Source organism: Myxocyprinus asiaticus, chromosome 31 (assembly GCF_019703515.2).
Source record: "Myxocyprinus asiaticus isolate MX2 ecotype Aquarium Trade chromosome 31, UBuf_Myxa_2, whole genome shotgun sequence".
Classification (NCBI taxonomy): Eukaryota; Metazoa; Chordata; class Actinopteri; order Cypriniformes; family Catostomidae; genus Myxocyprinus; species Myxocyprinus asiaticus.
The window spans coordinates 17,859,389-17,882,980 of NC_059374.1; the positions used below are offsets into that span (position 1 = coordinate 17,859,389).

Genomic DNA, 23,592 nt, shown 5'->3' on the forward strand with positions numbered 1-23,592 from the left:
CGGAACTGGACCTTGGAGCAGTAGAAGAAGGTTGCCTTGTTCGATGAATCCCGTTTTCTTTTACATCACGTGGACAGCCATGTACATGTGCGCCGTTTACCTGCGGAAGTAATGGCACCAGGATGCACTGTGGGAAGACAACAAGCCGGTGGAGGGAGTGTGATGCTCTGGGCAACGTTCCTGGGTCTGGTCGTTCATGTGGATGTCAGTGTGACACATGCCACCCACCTAAACATCGTTGCAGACCAGGTACACCCCTTCATGGCAATGGTATTCCCTGATTGCAGTGGCCTCTTTCAGCAGGATAATGAGCCCTGTCACACTGCACACATTGTTCGGGAATGGTTTCAGGAACATGATTAAGAGTTCAAAGTATTGCCCAGGCCTCCAAATTCCCCAGATCTTAATCCAGTTGAGCATATGTGGGATGTGCTGGACCAACAAGTCTGATCCACTGCGGTTCCACCTCGCAATTTACAGGAATTGAAGGATCTGCTGCTTATGTTTTGGTGCCAGATACCACAGGACACCTTCAGGGGTCTTGTAGAGTCCATTCCTCGGCAGGTCGGCACTGTTTTGGCAGCACTCTGAGGACCAACCGGATATCAGTCAGTGAATGTTATAATGTTTTGGCTCATCAGTGTATAGTGTCAAATTTCAGCACTTTCAAAATCTGCGATCAATCACAATTAACAAAAAATGATGTGATTAATTGTGATTTTAAAAATGTTAATCATCTGACAGCACTAGTTATTAGTTAAAACGGTTTGTGTTTATTCATTATTGTATGAACATGCACACGCTATTGTTCACTTTTAGGCTGACACCTCTTAACTCACCCTCCATTTATCTTTTCTTTTTTACACTCATCCTGTATCTGCCCACTCATCAGCGTTGTTTGTTTTTCTTCTCTCATTTTCTCTCGCTCTCTCTTCCTGCAGAGTAATGAGGATATTGATTCATCCCAGTGATTTCAATCTGTTTACTAAAAAGATTGATTCAGATTTTTTCACTGATTCACTCATTGCTTTGTTCACTGATCTGTTTACTGATTCGTTCACAGATATGTTCACTGATTTGGTCTGAGAACCATGCTGTAGGTAAAATTGTTAAGCTAGTATGTGGTCTGTAAGTGTTTTTCTAAACATATTGGTGTCATGACCATTGCTATTCCAATAACTAGACATCTCTGTATTTGGAAGCAGGCACTATGCATTGCACTATGCAGGAAGGAAAGTACTTTTGAATCTGATTGTGATTGTAGGATTCAAAGTTTTATATAGCAAATACATATTATTTAAGATCTGCATCACATCTTTCAATCAGATATTTAATTCGGATCAAGCTCTATTGAATATTTTTTTTATTCTCAAATTGAGGTGTTAATGCAAAGGCTTTTCATTCCGATTGGCCTATCAGTCGGATTATTAATGGATTACTAGGCTGCATGTAAACATAGGTTTTTTTTGTTGTCTTCAAAAGGAAAAACCTCAGTGAGCTGGATGATATCCAAAGATATTTCAGCCGTAAATTGTCGACTCCAGCATTCCCAAAGCTAAGCGAGCTGAGAGGTACCTCCAGGCAGGAGCACCACAGGGACTTGGAGACAGACACCACGCAACTGCTACTGAAGTCCAGTCAACTGGTTGGAGAGGTCAATAATATCATAAAAGGTGAGCTGTTACCTTTTGCTGAATTATGTGTGTTACTGTTTATTTTGGTACGTTGATTTTTATGGCTCTCTTTTAAAATCAGGCTTAAGTGACCACCAGACTGAAGAAACGGCAACCGTCCATAAAACCTCAGATACACCTGCTGTGATTGAAGAGCATTTACACTCTGGGGTTGATCAACTGATGTTATCAGAATCTGAGAGCTGTGAGACAGAACCTAACTCTCATAAACATTCCGAAATGGTTTTGGAAGATGGTGCTTCCCCTATCAGCTCTCTTACTCTTAGAGAGACCAGACAGTCACAAGCACCTCCAGAAGAAGAAAAACTCCATCACAGCCCATCTGATAAAGATGGAGATGAAGATGAGTGTGAAGAAGAGGATAAAGAGGAAGATGACCATAAAGACTTTGAGGAAACCTTGATACAGCCTCGAACACTCAATGAGGTCACCTCAGTCACAGACAGAACCAGCCCCTGGACCAGCCTACTGTCTGACCCAGATATGGGATCTCTGGAGAGTCTAGAATTAGTGGAGCATCACGCTCAAGGAGAGAAGAGAAACACCAGAGAACTCTTACCAGGAATTAAATCACAGTCATTGACTGCAGAATCGCATGGCATTGATTCTGATTCAGACCTTGGTGAAAGATCTGAAACGGATCTTGATACATTTAGGAGTGAAGTGGATATTGTCGCAGATGATGGGGAGAAGCAGCAATCTCCAGATGGTCTGGATAGAGACTGTGCTCTCTGTAATATTAGTGAGGTTGAGGATTGTGACCAAAGGAACAGTGGGGCTGAAGAAAGAGATGAAAGACCAAACTTATCTCCTACCACAGAGTCTGACTCAGAAACAGATGAGAAGAGAACAAAACCGTATCCTTACAAGCTATGTCTGACACAAAACGATCCATATTTAGTCTAAATGAGTATTCTAGGTTAAATACAAGCCCCATTGACAGTATCTATTTGCATGCTGTTGATTACCACAGAAAATTATTTTGACTCGTGCCTCAGTTTGTAAAAGCTTAAAAATGCATTGACAGTCTGTGGGGCAAGCGTACAATGTCAGATAATGCTGATAGAGCTTAACTTGCATTTAAAGGAATATTCTTTTCAACCACTTTTAATTGTATGGAATCTGGGATATTTTTACTTAAACTACATCCTAGCAGTTACGAGCCTGCAGAGATTCCAAATTTCTTCTTGTCGGCTCACCATCTGGAGGCATCCATGAGAGCTTTGAGGATGGCACCTGTGTTTCCTTCATCCACAGAATCTGTGAGTATTTTCTCCCTCTTTTTAGAATTACTTTAGAGCTACTGCTACTGTTTGATCATTTCAAATTTTCTGAAAGCCACTTTATCAAGCGCATCCAAGGCTTTTGGTACAATTCACTCATGGTTTTCCATTTCTTTTCCTGTGAAAATATTTCCACCATTTTGAGTTTTCAGACCTACTTTCTCTCCTTAAAGGAGTTATGACATGAGGAACCAAATTTTCCTTGATCTTTTGACATATAAGAGGTCATTGTACTATTAAAAACTCACTGTAAGTTTCAGAACTCAAAACTTTTTCCTCTCTGCAAAAAGAGCATTTGTTGAAACAACTTGTTCTCTACTTCCTCCACATTGTGATGTAACACTGTGGTAGACATTTGCATCTGACTGCCTCCACAACAACACATCAACACCTACTTTGCCTTTAATCACTTCTGTAGCCCGCCCAGTAGTGGTGAGATGGCAAATAGAGAACATGTCAGTCAAGAGCAGGGACCCAATCATAACAGTGGGCATTTATTGTCAAGTCTTAAAGGAAAAGCAACACCAAAACTGAGCGTTTCTGAAAGAGAGGAGAATGAGGGTGTAAAATTATCATGTTTTACAAAAATATGTTTTTTGTGCAAAAAATGTTACTGATATCATAAGTGAATCTTAAGGGGAACATAATAAAATAATAAAAAGGGCATGTCATGACCCTTTTAATAAATGTAGCTGTTAATAATTTGGCATGTATCATCACACTCCTGATAAAATTGATCAAAACTATTTTTTCCTCATAGAATCATTTGATATGAGTCAATGCATTTTTTCGGCCATGGCCCATAATGACTAATTTACTTTTTTGGACCTTCTTCTGATCACAATATCCAAAGTTCACAAATTTCCTTTCACAAACTTCTTCCCTCAAAGTTTCTTCCTTTGCTAGGGGGTGCTATAACCAAAAGTCTTTAAAACTGCAACCTTGTGATCAAGGATGTTGATATTTGCCACCAGAATCTCTGTATTCATAGAATTGTTGTTTCAAATGTGACATTCGTGGTCATTTTCTCCACTTTTCAAATCTGTTGGTGCTATATTATTGTTATGAGAAACTGTGTTACCATGATCCTGTCTAACAGATTGCTGTTTTCATGTGTAAAGTAAAAACTTACATCTTGAGAGCTATTCTGACTTATTAATTCACAATGCATTCTTTTAGGAGACTTTAAATCCTGGTAATCTATATCGAAGAAGGACTCGACCCAGACCCACCGTCACTCCGTTACAGAGGAGTGAAGAGACCAAAAGAATTGCAAAAATATTTGCTTCAAAGTTTACAGAAGGGAGTTAGTGCACTCTTCAAAATGATGTGCACGCTTTTTATATGTAAAATATGTTCATTGTTTGACTTCTTAAATGGTTATTTATTTGATACATGACACATTGAACAGGAATTTTGAATTATGAAAGCATTAAAAAAGTTGTTTATTTACAGTAATCAACTATTTTTGTAATAAAGAATTTTGTATTTCCTTATCTATTGTGCTGTCAATGTTTAGTTATACTGTTTATAAACCAATATCATTTGTTGTCTGGGTAAGTTAATGGCTGTCAGACCGAGCTGCCCAAAGGCTCTTAGCATTTGGCTGACAGATGAGAAAATTGCCCAGTTTGAGCTTCTGCAGACAGTGTTACATACTGGCAGTGATGTAACCAAAGTAATATCCAGAGAAAAAAGAAGCCAACAGGCCAACAAAAGCTCTCCTTTACCCTCTTTCAGCCTGTTTAACGAGCTCATTTTAGAGAATTAATCTGCGTATAACATCAGGTCTAGTGTATAATCATAAAAAGATACAAGTACAGGTGATAACTGATTGAGGCGCAATTCAATCAATCATTCAATCAATTATTCATTCATTTATTAGCTATAACTGCACTGTCCAGCAGAAATATTGTCAAATTGGGTACAAATCAGTGTGTGAAATTGGCTAGGAGGGCTTATAGGTGTCTGTCTGGAAACCCCAAAATTGCAGATTGAGCTCTGAATACAGTAAAAAACAAAACTCTATTTACAGTGTCTACTCAGGTTTATTTTCCACATGTTCTGATAGCTTCAATTACTTTGAATATTACCAAATAAAATAGTTAGTGAACTCATTTGCAGCATTTAAGTGCAATTTGCCCTGCCTCTGCATATTTAAAATGTCAAATAATAAAAACTTTGAAGATTTTATTGGTCTGACTGACCAATAATACACATAAAGAGCTCTTAAATACCTCATGTAAAGATTTAAAGTACAGTCACAGCACAAACACACAGGTTAGCCATATATATAACTTTAGCTATTGAACATATACATCTGTAAAACGCTTTACACACCTCCGTCATTAAATCAGAAAACATGGCATTTCATATTTCATGTCAATATAAAGATAACATGCTGAATGTGGTGTAGGGTCTAGCTTACTCTTTAACGTAGCTACTGTAACAATGAAAAAATGTTTTCACATTCACATGGAAATTCGGGATAAATTAAACATTAGATTAGATGAACATACCTCTCAAATAACAGCTTTCTTTTTGACCACAAATCGACGTCGTCAACTCATGGGAAGTAGATGCTAGCTCGTGTCAGCTTCGTGCTTCTGACTGACCATTATACTCCAGACCTGGCCACCCGCGGCCTGCCCCTCCCCCCACTGATCAAAGATCAGCTCACACAGCTTCAGTCCTACCACTACTATAATGGTCAGAAATATAAAACTGACCCTGGGTCAGTGTGGCTCTAAATCAACAAATGACCTGAGTTGTAGGGGCAGTGGTGGCTCAGCAGTTAAGGCTCTGGGTTACTGATCAGAAGGTTGGGGGTTCAAGCCCCAGCACTGCCAAGATGCTACTGTTGGGCTCTTGAGCAAGTCCCTTGACCCTATCTGCTCCAGGGGCACTGTATCAGGGCTGACCCTGCACTCTGACTGGGATATGTGGGGGGACAATAAAGAATTTCCCTGTATATGTGTGATAAATAAAACAAATATTAATTAATTAATGTCATTTTTTGATTGACAGGTGTTTCTATTGGTTCTTCATTCTTGTGTTGATGAACATGATGAACTACCAATCAGTTCTAGGGTGGTCAATGAGATTTCAGGGGTGGCCCAGGCCACCCCCTAAAATCGCCACTGATCTCAGTGATTGCGACCGTGGCATGATTGTTGGAGCCAGATGGGCTGGTTTGAGTATTTCTGTAACTGTTGATCTCCTGGGATTTTCACACACAAGTCTCTAGAATTTACTCAGAATGGTGCTAAAAACAAAAAACATCCAGTGAGCGGCAGTTCTGTGGATGGAAAGGCCTTGTTGATAAGAGAGATCAACGGAAAATGGCTAGACTGGTTCAAACTGACAGAAAGACAACGGTAACTCAGATAAATTCTCTGTACAACTGTAGTGAGCAGAATAGCATCTCAGAATGCACAACATGGGCTACAACAGCAGATCACGTTGGGCACTTTGTTAGTGTTATTATATATAATAATTATATATAAGCTAACACTGCAAGATCAAGTAAATGTCTCCTCTTTTTTTATCACTCTATCTAATATTTTGTTAAGTCTGTCAGAAGGGGACAATCTTACATGGTAACCATGATATTCTTTAGTAAAATTCATGATTGACAACTGGATATTTGTAGAAATATCAGCATTAAATTCTCTTTCTAATTAACATTTTGCAGTCTCATGACCATGAGCACACTTGGGGCGGAAAAAGACTAGTAAGGTTTAATCAATTTGTATTCCTTAAGTTTTTCTAAGTCTAAGTAAAATCTACTTAAGTTTATAGCATAATATTGAATAAATTGAAAGATAATTTTTTTCTTCTGAACATTTTAGTAAATTCAGTAAATTTTACTTTAAAATATGATTTTAGTAGTGCTTAGATAAACTTAGTAAAATTTAAATAAACACCTTATTAGCACATGCCATGTTTTGAATTTTCCTTTCTAACATATGTTTAATTATGAACTACATGACATACGGAAGCCTCCTGCATGGAAACTTTATGCATGCTATGTAGTCTTTGAGGCAACATCACCTCACAATTCTGAATATAGACACAAGACCTGAGGCTGCACACGCAAACCTCAACACTTGAAGCTCAAAACACCCTGACAGTGACAATCAACAGATATTTTTTTGATCTTGAAAAATAAAAATTGTGTAAATTAACTCGCAAACAGTAAAACGATGCAAGCTCATTAATTATTCAAGCCCAGTGCATGCTGGAAAAACCTGCTTTGAAAAGTGAAGTAAAATATACTTATTTTATTTACTCAAATCAGCAAATAAGTATGACAAGGTTTTGTACTTTAGGATTAATACATGATGACACATTGTAATATAAAATATAATATATTTATATTATAATATAATATAACAAACAGTCATAAGTAATATTTACTTGTAAGCTAGAGCATTAATTTTTACATGTTTGAATGTAGAATTTACATGTTTGAACTATTTTCAAGTTTAGGCTTAAACTAACTTATTCAATGTAGAAAGTACTTAATCTTTTCTGCTATATTTACTTCACCACAAAATCATTTTTGTTTTCAGTGTATAAGCCTAGTAATTGCTACATTCACCCTGTTACTTTCCTAAAGGCATAAATATTCAAACATTTATTTTTATTTATTTATTTATTTTATTTGAGATGGCACAATGTAATTTTAGTTATATATATATATATATATATATATATATATATATATATATATATATACATATTAAAACAATTATAGATGTTTACATTAAAGATTAACTTATAAAAATGGAAAAGGCACATGAACCCTGAGACCCATGAGCTTATCTTCTAAATTGAGAAAAAAACAATTTAGGATATGGGATAAAGCAAAAACAGTCTAAAACTAATCCAATACCATGAGCCAAAACATGAGCAGAAGAAAAAATCATGCAACAACACAATGTCTGGCAATGCAAACTTCTGCTGCTGTATGTAAGTAATTACAACCCTTACTCATACTGTAGGAAAAACTTAACACTTAGACAAATATTGTTTTTTTGCTTAAGGTCATCCACTTATGCAAGTTTTTTTTTTATTTTATTTTTTATGCTTTGTGGTCGCTGCAATGTGTGTTGTAAAATATTGAAAACAATTTCAAATAGGCATATACAACCAAACACAGTGTGAATGCAGGTAAAGTGGGACAATTTCTGATCATTTATCATTGCCGTTGTTTAAAAAAAATATGATCCAAATGGCTACATCAATGTCATTCCACTCAAATTTAATATTAACTCAATGCTGATTTTTAATAATGGTAGAAAATACACATAGATTATTAAGATTACGTGTCCCACTTCAGTTTTCCCACTTTATTTTCACCACAAAATATAGTGTTTTTGATTATTTAAGTGTTTTATTATTTCTGCACCAATAAAATGTTTGATCTTTGAATGCAATTGCACAGAATTTTATTAAAGTCTATGACTCAGATATGACCACAAATTCAAACATTATTTTAGATCTTTCAGCTTTATTACATTCAGAATTGTCTGTTTTTACAATATACAGTATGTTTCTTGTTCAGAAATGTTTATTAAATAAAAGACAGTTTTTTTGCATGATCAGTCATATTTTCAAAATCAATGCCAAAATTTCACAATTTCTGCCAGGGTGTGCAAACTTTTGAGCACAACTGTATGTAATCATGTAATCCATAAAAATAACTGTAATCTGATTACAAGTATTTTAATATGTAATTTAATATAACTACAGGTAATTTTGTAATCTGATCATGTAATCCAGATTATATGTATAATCCGTTACTACCCAGCACTGTATATTAGTATAACATAATTTCTTAAGATATTCTATTATTGCAGGCTATGAAGTTGGTATCCAAAAAGAAGTTATTCTTGATGACCCAGCTGAGGATAACTTGGATATGGGTGAGTTATTCCATTAGTCAGTAAATTGTGATATAGAAAACATTACTTTAATGTTTACTTTTTATTTTTTTATCTATTCTTTTATTCATTTGTTTATCCTTTTCCTAGTATTTGAGTTGGTACCTAAAGGGTGAGTATTTCCCTATAGATCATTATCACACATATACAGAATCTGCTTTTCTTTAATTAGTTTTTCTCTTTTAACTCTCACCTGGCCCTATAGTCCCGTGATGGAGGTCCCCACAGACAATCCCTTAACTGAGGAGATGGCCCATTTCTACTTCAGAGATGTAATCTTAGGAATTGAATACTGTGAGTTTCCCTGTTCAATGGTGTTTAACTAGGACTGTATTTGCCGATGACATATATAATCTTGAAAAGTGGTTCAATATATGGTGCTAATTCTTTGTTTTATGAATGATTTTCTTAGTACACTATCAGAAAATCATACATAGAGACATCAAACCCTCAAATCTGTTGCTGGGGGATGATGGACACATCAAGATAGTAGATTTCAGTGTCAGTAATGAGTTTGAGGGGAATGATGCTCTCCTGTCAGACAGTGCAGGAACACCAGCTTTCATGGCACCTGAAACTCTCACTGACCAAGAGCAGAGATTTAGCAGAAAGGGTTTACAAACATTAAAGATGCATTCCCATTTAAATTTCTCAACTGTAATTGGTTTCAGGCTCTAGATGTATGGGCAATGGGAGTGAAGTTATTCTGTTTTGTCTTTGGAAAGGTAAGGTCTTTAAAATTAGGGTAACACTTTACAATAAGGTTCAATTCATTAATATTAGTTAATGCATTAGGTATCATGAACTAACATTGATAATTAACAATACATTTTCTACAGCATTTATTAGTTAATAAAAAATACAATTGTTCATGTTAGTTCATAGTGCATTAACTAATGTTAACATATACAACTTTTGATTTTAAAAATGTATTAGTAGATGTTGTAACTAACATTAACCAATTTTAATAAATGCAGTAAAAGTATTGTTCATTGTTAGTTCATGTTAACTAATGTCAACAAATGCAACCATATTGTAAAGTGTCACTAATATTAGAATGTGGTTCATACCAAATGCAAATCTGTTAATACTCTTTTGTGCAGTGTCCATTTTATGATGAATACATCTTAGGCTTGTGTGATAAAATCAGGACCATGCCAGTGGAGTTCCCATACAAGTGAGTCACGATAAAAAGAAACATATAATTTAAATAAAACTCTTTACCACAATTTTCATCTGGAATAATCTTTCTATAAACTGAAACTATGGAATAATTTAATCAAAGTTATGCTGTTTTTTTTTTTTTTAAACAAACAGATAAACCCGTGAAAACATACAAAGAAAAAATGTTAACCTAAAAATGTGCTTTGTGTTAACATCAAAATTAAAAAGTCAAAAATTTTATTTTACCTCACTGAATCAACCTGAATAAATTAGGTTACACCAACAAAACTAATTGTAAGTGTTAAAGCGATTTTAGCCATTCTAATTCCACGAGACTGAAAGGTTGGTATCTGTCAACTGTGATGTGACAAAGCCAGAATAGATCTCAAAAACTATTATTGCTCAATAAGTTTCAAAGTATTTCAAGCTTAATAAATATTTCACAATTATATGTGGTTCTCCCCAACAGCAGAGGGAGTAATAGTGTCAGGAGCAGAGAAGGAGAACTGGAGAACCTTATTAAGAAACTTTCACTTGAATTTGCAAATGCCTGGAGAAAAAAAGCATCCAATTTTGTGATGCATGTCCCATCTGCAAGGAATTTCTTTGGACAATTTCATGCCCTTTTACCTATTAAATGCTATATACTGTAGGTATGACATGATATAAGAAAAAGCTTTAAGGAACCGGTGTCTGTCACAGTAATCTGGTGATAATTATTTTTTACTAGAGTAAAAGCATTTAAAGGGATAGTTCACCCAAAAATGACAATTCTCTCATCATTTACTCACCCTCATGCCATCTCAGATGTGTATGACTTCCTATCTTCTGCTGAACACAAACGAAGATTTTTAGAAGAATATTTCAGCTCTGTAGGTCCAAACAGTAAATGGTGGCCAAAACTTTGAAGCTCCAAAAAGCACAAAGGCAGCATAAAAGTAATCCATACGACTCCAGTGGTTAAATCCATGTCTTCAGAAGTGATATGATAGGTGTGGGTGAGAAACAGATCAATATTTAAGTCCTTTTTACTATAAATATCCACTTTCACATTCACATTCTTCTTTTGTTTTTGTATTCTTCATGCATATCGCCACCTAATGGGCAGGGAGGAGAATTTTATAGTAAAAAAGGACTTAAATATTGATCTATATTTAAGTTTTATGGATTGCTTTTATGTTGACTTTATGTGCTTTTGGAGCTTCACATTTTTGGTACCCATTCACTTGCATTGTGTGGAACTACAGAGCTGAGATATTCTTCTAAAAATCTTTGTTTGTGTTCAGCAGAAGAAAGAAAGTCATACACATCTGAGATGGCATGACGGTGAGTAAATGATGAGAGAATTGTCATTTTTGGGTGAACTATCCCTTTAAGTTTAAGTGCCAAATGTAAAGTGTGTCACAGTAAAAACATGAATTCAGTAGTCAACAACTTTAAGATTGTTCAATTTAAATGCATATTAAACAAGTTTGTGTCTGATATGAGACTAGAGATCATAAACTTATAAACGGCATAATTGTTCATGAGATGTATAAAAGTTGATGTGTTGTATAAAATGCATTTTCCTTTTCAGGTTTTGCTGTTGTACAGCTTATTTGGTCTTCTGGATAACAGAATGATTGTTTGTGTAGCTGGAGCCCCTGGATATTTTGTTTTGAACCTGTCTAAGTTTGTCATTCCTTCCTTGACCAAACAACACCTTGTAGGAAATGACTAAGCATTTTTTTTTTTTTTTTTTTTTTTTAAATGTTTATTAAAGAAAATTGTAATATTTAAATTAAAGGGAAAGTGTGGGCAGAATTATTTCTGAGAGAAGCATACTCAAGACCTTGGTTTCATCCAGCACTTCAGATCAGTGTATGCACTTCCACCAGAGTGTATGGCCCTAGACCCATTTAATGCACGCTATTAGTATGAAGTACATATAAATATACACTAGCGCCCCCTTGAGGTTGCTCTATGGTTAGCAACAACAATACTCTCTCTTTTTTATTATTTATTTATTTTTTTTTTAAATAAATAACTCTCTGAGAGAGATCTTATGTCAGGATAAGAGGTCCATAATGGCCCTGACAGACATGTTCACTGTTGTTTCACTCTATTCTTCAAATATCCATGGGTGTTCAATACTGTTAATTGGATGAGTCTTCAGAAATGCATCTTCAGATAGAATTACAGAACCCATCATGTTAGATAGAGCTAACAGTTACTTATATTAAAGTTGATTATGCCAGGCATTACATGTGTTTTTATATGTCACAAGGCATTTGTTTCTCAGTATAACGTTCAGCTGACATATGAAAGTGATATAAAGACTAAATGGCCCATTAGTATAATACAAAAACAAATGTATTTAACCAAACTAATGGCATGGCCTGGAATTTGTGGCTAGGCAAACTATGTTCCTACTAGGTTCATGTTTTGTGTATGTAAGTATATTAATGACAGTTGCATATGGTCGTATATTTAAGCTGTGAATATTTCAATTGAATTTTTTTGTTTTTAAATGTCATCTTTATTATTCAAAAGGTAATATTCGGGTCATTATATTTTGCTTTGCAAATTCACCTCTAAACTTTCAGTGGTTAAAGTTCAACCTTGTAGATGCCTCACTCAGATACTGTTGTACATTTAAACAGAAGATGACACACATAGTAAACTGGCATGTAAAACTGATGAAACTGTTTAAAATGACTTTATTGTTTATTGTCAAGTTGATCTTGGTCTTCATCAACACCCGATTTCATGACCTAGTGTTGAAGGCTATAGCAGAGAGTGAAGATTGTGTATTGGCACAGAATTTAAAGAAAATGAATTCTAAATGACTTGCAGATATATACTCACTTCTTACCTTAATTGGTTCACTACAATTATGTACAGTGCTTAACCTTGAAATTCCCAGAAAAGTAATGAATGTTTTATTGACTATGACCTGCATGATAAGCAGCAGGCTGGTGTAAGTGGCTATACTAAGAAATTGTCTGCAGCTGTAAGGAACTTTGATACTGGACTGGATAATTAAAGAAAATGGGCCAGTGGATTTTAGCATGTGGCTTTTTATATCAGAGCTTCCGCCTGTGTTATTCAGGACACAGAATGCAGACATACTGTATTCCTTTATTTCATATTTAGATTCCCACTTTGTGGTACCTCTCCAAAGTATTCTATACATAAACCTGGCAAGCTTGATCACAAGCAGAGGTCACTGAGGTAACAGATACTGTGCAATATAGTGGTTTTCTGCTTGCCATTTTGTAGGACTCACTTTAAATTATGAAACCTTCAGCCATACTCAGTTTTAAGTTTATGATGTGTACAATAGCCAATTTACCTATTGTCAAATGAGCTATTTAGAACAGCGTTTCCCATTACAAAATGTATATTCTCAACCACTTGATAACGATCAGGCTGCATTTTAAATGTATTTAAATATCTTCCTGAGTGATACGTGAGAAAGCAGTCCATTAGCTCAATTGACTTGATATTGGTAAATGTTTAACTAACAGGTTTACTTGTCAGTCACAAAACACTGATAAAACAATTTATCCAAACAATGCACCCAACATGGTAAACCTTCATGTGCCTTCCTGATGTCATATTTTCCAAGGTGGGCTCTGCTTACCTGTCCAATTGCTAATTTATCATATAGCTGACACTTTAGCAAATTACAGTGCACAGTTATTTAAGGCCTATGAGTGTATGGAAGTGTTTAAGACTACTTGTGTACTTGCTGCTACTAATCCAAGAAATTGTATAATACAGTAACATTACATTGAACAAACATCAAAAACAAGTTCCTCATTCAAGAAACATGATGTTGAGGAAAATCACCATTGTCATATAATGTAGCTACAGTAAACCAGTGCTTACACTTGCATTAATTCCAGGTTAATGGTGTTTTCTCACCATCTTAGACCTTATAAATAACCTGTGGGTTGGGTAGGAGGCCTGCTTTCAGTGAACACTCAACTTTACTGACTTAATGGCTGAGAGACAATATCCTTCTAGTGATAGTATAAAAACTCACCAGGGATCCTTTCTGTGACTGGCAGCCTTTCGGTGCATGCTGATTTTGAAAAACAAGGACTGGGTGATAAAGTCCATTAGTAAGTGCTCTTTGCAGACTTGATATACAATGGCCACAAGATGTATTACGACACTTTAGCCACACTTAATGCATGAATGTATTTCAAAATTTACAATAAGCATTTACAGAAGCTAGAGCAGAATCATTGGTAATCATTCCATGGTATTTATAAGTGAAACCATCATTGTAACATTGTTCTGTCGCAGTACATCTTTGTATAGGAGCAACTGTTGTAACTGTGGCCATTTTGCTGAAAATAGTGTTTAAAATGGTTTATCATCTGCTCTGAGATGGACTCCCAGCTTGTCCAAGCTTCTGCTTAGCTGGTTTAGCTGGTCAGCTAGCTGGTCTCCGAGCCTAACCAGCTGACATATGCCCCAAACCTCTGTAAAACCAGCCAAAAGACTAGGTTTAAGCTGGTTCCAGCAGGGATCACCATGCTGTTTACCAGGAACATTGAATGATCAGCAGATCAGTTGCCTGCTTGGGACAAACCAGTTTACTAGCATTCAAAACATAATACTGTTTCATAAAGATGCACTGAGATGGTTGTTAAAGCTTGTGAAAATGTATTAATGCTCACAAGTTTTTATCATTATGTGAATGTAAGATAAAATCAGGGGTTTGTATGTAAGTTCTTGATATGCATGTTGTGACTGTTGTATCTCTTCTCAGACTTAGCCTATAACACATAGCTAACACTAGATGGCAGAATAGCAACAGAATTCATTTAGCAGTAGACCTTAGTATGAAACCAGATTCCTTTAAAATACATTAAGAGCTAGACATACAGAGTCACAATATTAAAATGATTTTGACCTATTATTCTCATCATAAAACAGTGGTTAAATGAAAATTAAAACAATTTTGAATGAAATCACAAAAACAACTGACACATCTGACTGCCATGTTGAAATATTTTGCACTTCATAAATTTGATTTTTATCTATTGTCCTGAAAAGAAAAACTAAAACAAATTAGCTGAGATACAAATAATAAAACCACCAAAATACAAAACTTCAACATCCAACATCACACAAGTTTGGGCAATTTCTTGGTGTCAGATTTGTAGAAAACCTCTTTAGTTCATGTAATAAATGTACGGTTATGACTGTAAAGGTCTGGTTATGACTGTAACACTGGTTCCCTGAAAGGAGGAAATGAGACGCTGCATCAGTAGCTGACGCTATGGTAAACTCCTACCAGGAGTGACGATCTCTGAAGCCCTATAAAATCACGTCAATCTATTAGCAGATGGCTCATGAGGCTTCGCCCCTGATGCGCGCACCATCGCAAGTATATAAACCAAAGCATAGTGCCATTTCATCAGGATGTTTCAACTAAAGGGAAAAGAGTGCATCTCTCTGTCTCAACAAAAAGTTAGTAGAAAAATTTGTAGTGCAGCAAGTGTACATAGCGCATTCTTCCCCACTTTCAGGAAACCAAGGTTACAGTCGTAAACAAACCGTTCCCTTAATAGGTCACTTTGATGCTGTGTCACACTGCATGAAAAGAGTCAAATCTGGAAAAATGCAGGAATAGTAAACTCCCACTTAACTTCAAGTTTGTCAGATGTATTAGGGAAAAAATGGACATAAGTAACATGTAACTGTTAACATCCACAAAAAGCCACATTCCTCAGTTCAGCGGACATGTTATGGGACTGTGAAGTCTGACGGAAATTTACAGAGGAAATTCAGCTGGTTGTGAAGACTGATGGTAGTCCTGCTGTGAGGGCCTTTTATATGTTAATGACTGGCAATTGTGAGTGAAAGGTATTAGGTGCTTCAAGCTTGCTGTGTTTTCAGAGTACAGGGGAAGGCACATAACTGAAAGTTTGGCTTATTGTTGGCTACAGAGAACTATATTACTGTACAGACAAACATGCTAAAATAAACACCATGAAATTAAAAATTGTTAACCAAACAGTGGTGATTTGTAACATTTTTAACAGACATTACAGAAAAAAATATATTATTTATTTATCTGTATTTATTTTTAACACCTACTTGTGCTGACATAATAGTTAATTTAAATGGCTAATGAATCATTCATAATAACTGCCTAAACATTTCTGTTGTTAAAAAAATTATCTGTGTCCATAAAAAATAAATAAATCAATCAATAAAAAAAACAATATTTAAACTTTAGGAATCATATAGGCCTAAATCTCAACCATTTTGCACAGTGATATTACTACTAATACCTTCTCTTTTGTCTGGCTTAACTGCACAGATGAAGTACTAAGTACACATCTGCCACAGGTAAAAGAAGAAGAAAAAAAAAAAAAAAGAAAAAGAAAAGAAAAGGACCAGCAGAGCCTGCTGAGTCATTCTGTGTGCCCTGCAATATCCATACCTCCCAGGGCCCCCAAAAAATGTCTGTCTGGGTGAGGGTGCAACCAAGTTACCTTTACAACAACACGCTGTTAGGTCAATGTGTGCTGCAACGTGTATCTTTTTCCTGGGCAATAACGTGAAGGTGGTCAACAGCTTTTTTTGCGGCCAACCCTGCTAAAAAGACCAGCTTAACCAGTATGTCAGCAATTCCCATGCTGGTCTAGGCTGGTTATGCTGGTTTGGTGTTGGTCTAGTTAGTGGACCAGCATATTCATGCTTTTCACCTTCAAAAACTAGCTGGTAAAGCTGCCTGACCAGCATGGTCATTCTGATGAAGCTGGTTAAGCTAGTTTAAAAGTCTGGTGCAGACTCCAGCACACTAACATCCCATGCTGGCTGACAAGCACCCAAAATACAACATAAGCTGGTGACCAGCAATGGTGGTTATTTCAGCTGGGAAGGCTTTAAAGTGTGTCTATACAGAAAAGACTTAAAAAAATTAACCTACTCTGAGAAATATCTACTGGAGAAACAAGTGTAACAACTAGCTCTGGTCTCCCCTATTGTTGACTATTCATGATTGACTGCACCCACCAGCCCCACATACACACCTCCACCTCACACCCCACCTGCACAGAATTTTGTTGTTCTGATCTCTGGTCAGACTTGAGCCATTTTAAACATACCTACAGATGCTACAGACAGACTGTCAGACTGCAACATTCAAAGAAAAATCTTCATTAAAATAATCCACTAACCAGGAAAGACAGATTATTTATACTGTATTAAATATCAATACTATATTTAACTTCATATTATTTTAACTACATTATAATCTCTCACATAATAGTTCCTCTTTTCTACAGAATATTTTTTCTCCACACTACCAGACTCAACTCATCATTTTAGATTATAAAAATTAACATTTAAACTGATGTTGCAATCTTTTAATATACATTTTTATGTTGGTTTCCCTATCCAGTCTTCTGTTACTAACAATATTTGATGTCTTTTAAGCGTCCTGCAAGACTTATAATAAGACTATGAGGATGAAGTTTTCCTACTTTCATCCCGGGAAAGGCAGAGCTGAGAGACTCAATCAAGATTGTGGCAAAGAGAGAGAAGAGTAAGTTTAAAATCTATTATACAGTTAGAGTTCATTAAGTGCGTGTTTTCAGCAGTTAAATGACTGTTACGTTTTGCAGTTGCTGGAGACCAGGTAAAAAAACTTTGAGAAGCTCTGTTCCAGGAGCTACAGAAGAGACTTGATGCAGACCCACATTATACTGGAACTAATCACTTTGGTGTGATGGCAAGTGACAGAGTCAAATGCCAGTTAGCTTACTGAATTCTAATTGAAGCTTCACACTGTGTTTCAGATGTTTGTATATTTTATTATTGTTATATTTTGCATATTTCACATTTTCCTTTTAATAAAGATCTTTAAACCCAATTATTGTCTCAGCATTTATGTTGTGTCAACATTGATTAAAGGCCTAAATGCTGTTTGGGACTGGGTGGGCTAAATTTTAAGTTTAACCAATAAAATTAAAGCCAATGCATGCAATGGCCCAATAGCTGTCAAGATTTAGGGATACGCTAAATAAATTGTAACCAATAAAATGAAAGTCAGTGTATGCAGTGATCCAATGGTTGTCAAGATTTAAGGGTAGGTTAAGTTTAAGGGCAGCCAATCAAGTTTGAGATAAATTACCAATAGGGGGAACAATTTTATCTAGAAGGTGAGAAATGCAAATGTGACTCAGGTGTGAAAAAGTCTCCTGACAGAAAACTTAAGGGGATTACTTACCATGGCAACAAATGGCCATAATATAGAAGGAATCGTCAGTCACTATACATCCTAATTGGTATATAATCTGATGTATACAGGCCTGTGGAATCATAGACTCCGGGATAGTAGATTTCTGAATACATCCGAAATTCAGCGGTTTTCATGCAGTGTCAGTAGCTAACTGTCATGTTTAAATGTGTTTTTGTTCATGTTTTGTGTTCATGTCTTTTATTTTTTAGTTTAGTTCCTGTTTTATAGTCATGTGTTCATGTAATGTGATTTCCTGTTCCCTCATGTGATCTTGTCATGTGTTTCCCCTGTTCATGTGTCTTGTTTTCATTGGTTCATTGTTTGAGTATCTTGTTTATTAGTCTTGTAATATTGGTTCATGTTTTAGTAGTCTTGTTATAAGTTTAGTCTTGTTATTGGTTGTCATTGTCATGTGTTTGCCCATGTCCTTGTATTTAAGCCCTCATGTTTGCCATTGTCTTTTGTCAGGTATTGTTTGGTGAAATTTTGTTCAAGTCAGGTCAGGTCAGGTCAGGGCAAGGCAAGGCAAGGCAAGGCAAGGCAAGGCAAGGCAAGTCAAGCTTTGTTTTGTACTTTCACATTTGTTTGGATTCATGTTTAGGATTTGTAAATAAACTGCACTTGGTTTCTCACTTCATCATCTGCTCCTGTGTCCTGTCTCCAGCCTGCTAGCAATGTTACAGAATACCTGACCTACTATGAACCCAGCAGTTCAGCTACTGCGCCTACGTCAGGGGAATCGTCCCCTGGTGGATTATGTCGAGGAGTTTTGTGGACTTTGCTACATGGTGGACTTTAATGATATTGCCCTCAAGGACTGTTTCCATTTTGGGCTAAATGAGCCAGTCTCCTCCATGGTGCCTGATGGTCGGATTACCCTCAGTCTGGCTCAATACATGGCTTTAGCCCTACAACTGAGCGGTTCATCTTTCAATGTAGGAGTGGCTGATGAGGAACTATGCTATCCTACAGTGACTGCCATGTTGCAGCCATCCACCGTCATGTTCGCCGAACCCGGGTCCACTGTCATGTTCGCCGAGCCAGGGTCCCATGTCATGGTCGCCGAGCCAGAGTGCCACGTCATGGTCGCCGAGCCAGAGTGCCACGTCATGGTCGCCGAACCAGGGTCCCACGTCATTGTCGCCGAGCCAGGGTCCCACGTCATGGTCGCCGAGCCAGAGTACCACGTCATGGTCGCCGAGCCAGAGTGCCACGTCATGGTCGCCGAGCCAGGGTCCCACGTCATGGTCGCCGAGCCAGGGTCCCACGTCATGGTCGCCGAGCCAGAGTGCCACGTCATGGTCACAGAGCTTGTGCCACCTTCTGCCCTGGATCCCAAGTCTGCTCCATGCCATGTCACAGCCACGCCTGAGTCTGCTCCATGCCATGTCACAGCCACACCTGAGTCTACTCCATGCTATGTCACAGCCATGCCTGAGTCTACTCCAGGCTATGTCACAGCCACGCCTGAGTCTGCTCCATGCCATGTCACAGCCAAGCTTCAGTCTGCTCCATGCCATGTCACAGCCAAGCTTCAGTCTGCTCCATGCCACGTCACAGGCTCGCCTCTTGTCCACGAGCCAACGCCCACGCCAGCCACGGTCCATGAGCCAACACCCACGCCTGCCACAGCCAATGAGCCAATGCCCACGCCTGGCACGGCCAACGAACCAGCGTTGCAAGCCTTGTCTGTCCCAGAGCCAGCGTTGCAAGCCTCATCCGTCCCAGAGCCAGCTTTCACTGGGTTATTAGACCTGGAGTTGGTTCCCGCCCTTGTGCCCACCCTGAGTTCTCCTGATCTGCCGGTTCCCCCCAAGACACCGGCTCGACCATCACTCCCGTGACATCTCAGACAAGGGATACTTCCAACCCTCCAACTCCACCTGGACCCTCCAAGCCCTAGACTCCACCTTGGCCCATCGATTCCTCGACATCACCTCGGCTCTACGTTTCCTTGGCTCCACCGCGGTCCTCCAGCCTATCGGCTTCACTGGGGTTCCTCATCCCTCCAGCTCCTCCTTGGTCTGTCGGTCACCTGGCTCCGCCTTGGCTCTCCGATCCTCCGGCTGTGTCTTGGCTCTCCGATCCTCCGGCTGTGTCTTGGCTCTCCGATCCTCCGGCTGTGCCTTGGCTCTCCGATCCTCCGGCTGTGCCTTGGCCATGTTTCAAGGACCCCCCCCCAGCTCCCTATTGAACACTATTGTTTGTTTGTGTTTGGGTGTCAGGAGCTGCCCCTTGTGCCCCTTTAAACGTGAACCATATGTCACGTTTAAATGTGTTTTTGTTCATGTTTTGTGTTCATGTCTTTTATTTTTTTTTAGTTTAGTTCCTGTTTTATAGTCATGTGTTCATGTCATGTGATTTCCTGTTCCCTCATGTGATCTTGTCATGTGTTTCCCCTGTTCATGTGTCTTGTTTTCATTGGTTCATTGTTTGAGTATCTTGTTTATTAGTCTTGTCTTTTCATTGGTTAATTTTTTTAGTAGTCTTGTTATTGGTTGTCATTGTCATGTGTTTGCCCATGTCCTTTTATTTAAGCCCTCATGTTTGCCATTGTCTTTTGTCAGGTATTGTTTGGTGTAATGTTGTTCAAGTCAAGTTAATGTTTATGTCGCTTTGTTTTGTACTTTCACATTTGTTTGGATTCACGTTTAGGATTTGTAAATAAACTGCACTTGGGTTCTCACTTCATCATTGTCTTCATCTGCCTGTCATTGCCAGCATCGTTACACTGACACTATCAGAAATGTATCACACACACGAGGCAGTGCCTACTAGTCAGTAGGGTAGTTAAAGGCATTGAAAAATAGGAATAGAAAAGAGAGAAACCTTAATAACCATTCATGGTTAGGTAACATAACAATGACATTAGCCATACTGGGTAGTGAAACACTGTACAAACATTTCCGTCCACACCGCAGTGGGGATAAAAGTTCAGAATGGTTGTTGACTTACAAAACAATGCAAAGCCACTAGCTGACATGGTAGTAGAACATTTAAAACATTTCTCTTCACACTGGTTTTGAAAAGTCAAAGAATGACATGGTCATGAAAACAACCCAAAAGCTCTACCAGCTCCGGGAACCAAGGGTGGTTTTGCACAGCACTTGGTGCAGCAAATAAATGCATACTTGCATGTTTTTGGCCCTATGTGATCTAGGGCATCCAAGCCCAGCAGAGCCTGAGTCATGGAGTACCAGAGGCGATAGTGCATGGTCTCCGGGGAGGAATACAGTTCCACTCTGGCTTTCACGAATACCTCCCAAATCCTCAGAACAGTCTGAATGCGAAGTCTCCATTCCCCCCCGTCTGACTCCCTGATGCGAGAGAAAATATGTGCTGCAGTTCAGGTGACCAGGTACATGCATCACAAATATTGACAGGAGATGCCTCTCGCAACACAGGATAAGTTGGCACGCCACATTCAACACTGGACATGACCATACTCCCCTCTGGTGGTTTATGTACGTGACAACTGCAGTGTTCTCTGTCATATTAGTACGTAAAAGCCCTGCACGACTGACTGAAAAGCTGTGAAGGAAGATTACTAGCAGTCCATGCGATTTATGTGCCATGCCACCCATACACCTGTCCAGGTCCTGAAGGCTGGATGCCATCACACAGGGATCCCCAGCCTGTATTGGACGTATTCGTCATGACAGTTTTGCATCTGGTCGCCTGGACAAGTGCAACACCTTCTGATAAAACACAGGCATTTGCGATTAGCTAGCACAGCTAAACAGCTGCACCTCACTACAAGATGTAAGTGACTGTGTCTGGCTTGAAGTTTGTCAAGCAGTGGAGAATAGAATGAGTGTGCTCATAGGTCAGAAGTGCCAACATGGTCACCATGTCAAGTTTCATTCCCAAGAAGTAAACTTGCCGACTGGGCACCAACACACTTTTTGCCCAATTGACTTTGAGGCCCAAATGCTCCAAAAGTGTGAGCAACAGGTCCCTGTGCTCACACGCTTACTCCTCTGACTGTGCCACCAGTCATCAAGGTAATTCAAAACAAGGAGCCCGCTCAGTCTCAGTGGAGTGAGCACCACATCGACTAATTTCATGAATGTCCCTGCACATGCTATGAACAAGTCAAATGGCAGGGCTTGAACTGGTATGCAGTCCCCTTGAACATGAATTTCAAGATTCTAGACCTATCCTGAGGCGAAGGGCTATTTGCACTTGAAAGAAGGCCTCTTTCAGGTTGATCTAAACGAACCAGTCCAGAGGATGGTCATAAGACAAAATCTGTCTCTGAGTAATCACCTTGAGACTTCGCAAGTGTCAGGTTCAAGTGTCTCAAGTCCAGTATGGGCCGCAGCCCACCAATCTTCTTGGTGACAAGAAAATAACGGCTGTAGAAGCCATCCTGTGCATCGCATGCTGGTACTGTCTCTATCGCACCTTTGGCAAGGAGATATTTTAACAGTGTAAAACCGGCGCATCCTTGGAAAGATGTGCTTTTTCATTTATGACTGCTTTTTAGCTGCTTGGAACCACTCAGTGAAGGCATTCATGGCCATTCACCAGGGCGTCTAGCAAGACAGCTTTGTCCCTGTCATGTATCAGTCAAATTGAGCCAGAAATGACAATCCACGGACAACAGGCTACCCATAGATCTGCCGATGGCTTGGCCAGTGATCTTAGTAGCCTAGAGTGCCAGTTAAGTGGCGAAACGCAACGCTTTAAAAGACTCTGTGTCTGACCTGTTCTCGTTCATGTCCTTGAGCCAGTCAACCTGGTAGATCTGCAAGCACCAAACCAGCCTGACCTGCTGGAGCATAGGCCTTGCCTACGAATGAGTACGTAAGCCGGCATGACTTGGACGGGTACACAGGCTTGGCTTTCCAACTCAGTGCAGAGGAGGGGCATAAGTGTGCCCCTACTGCCTCTTTAACTGGAAGAATCTTAGTACAGCCCCTTTGTGTGGCGCAGTCCAGCGTCGGGAAGGCTGCTGCACTGGAAACGTGCATTTGTGTAGAGAAGGGCGAACACCACATTTTGACCAGCTTGTCATGCAGAAGGGAAAAATGGCACCGGACTGCACCGATTTGGTCATTCCCGGGCTTACTTAGAGTGGGCCACTCAAACCAGAGCTTCTCGACCGCCTGAGAGAAAACCTGCGTCAGCTCAGCACCAGAAAATTTCATACGGTTTTCCTCCCAGCAGAAGGAAAAACCAGCAAGCTCATCGGCTGGGTAAGACCAGGCCTCAACTTCAGATCTCGACTTCAGATGCTGCATGCGATA

General features: G+C 38.6%; 1 protein-coding gene across 3 annotated transcripts in view; it reads left to right on the forward strand.

Moving 5' to 3' along the window:
• Window positions 1-4,477, forward strand: part of LOC127422330 (C2 domain-containing protein 3-like) — a 31,118-nt gene extending 26,641 nt beyond the window's left edge. For 2 of the 3 annotated variants that reach the window (XM_051665769.1, XM_051665774.1), the window contains exons 30-33: window positions 1,483-1,673; window positions 1,756-2,551; window positions 2,848-2,956; window positions 4,157-4,477. In XM_051665769.1, coding sequence (XP_051521729.1) covers window positions 1,483-1,673; window positions 1,756-2,551; window positions 2,848-2,956; window positions 4,157-4,288 — 1,228 coding nt within the window. In that variant the 3' untranslated portion in view covers window positions 4,289-4,477. The remainder of the gene's footprint in view (window positions 1-1,482; window positions 1,674-1,755; window positions 2,552-2,847; window positions 2,957-4,156) is intronic. The other variant, XM_051665770.1, reaches the window with a different exon arrangement.
• The last annotated feature ends 19,115 nt before the right edge of the window (window positions 4,478-23,592 follow it).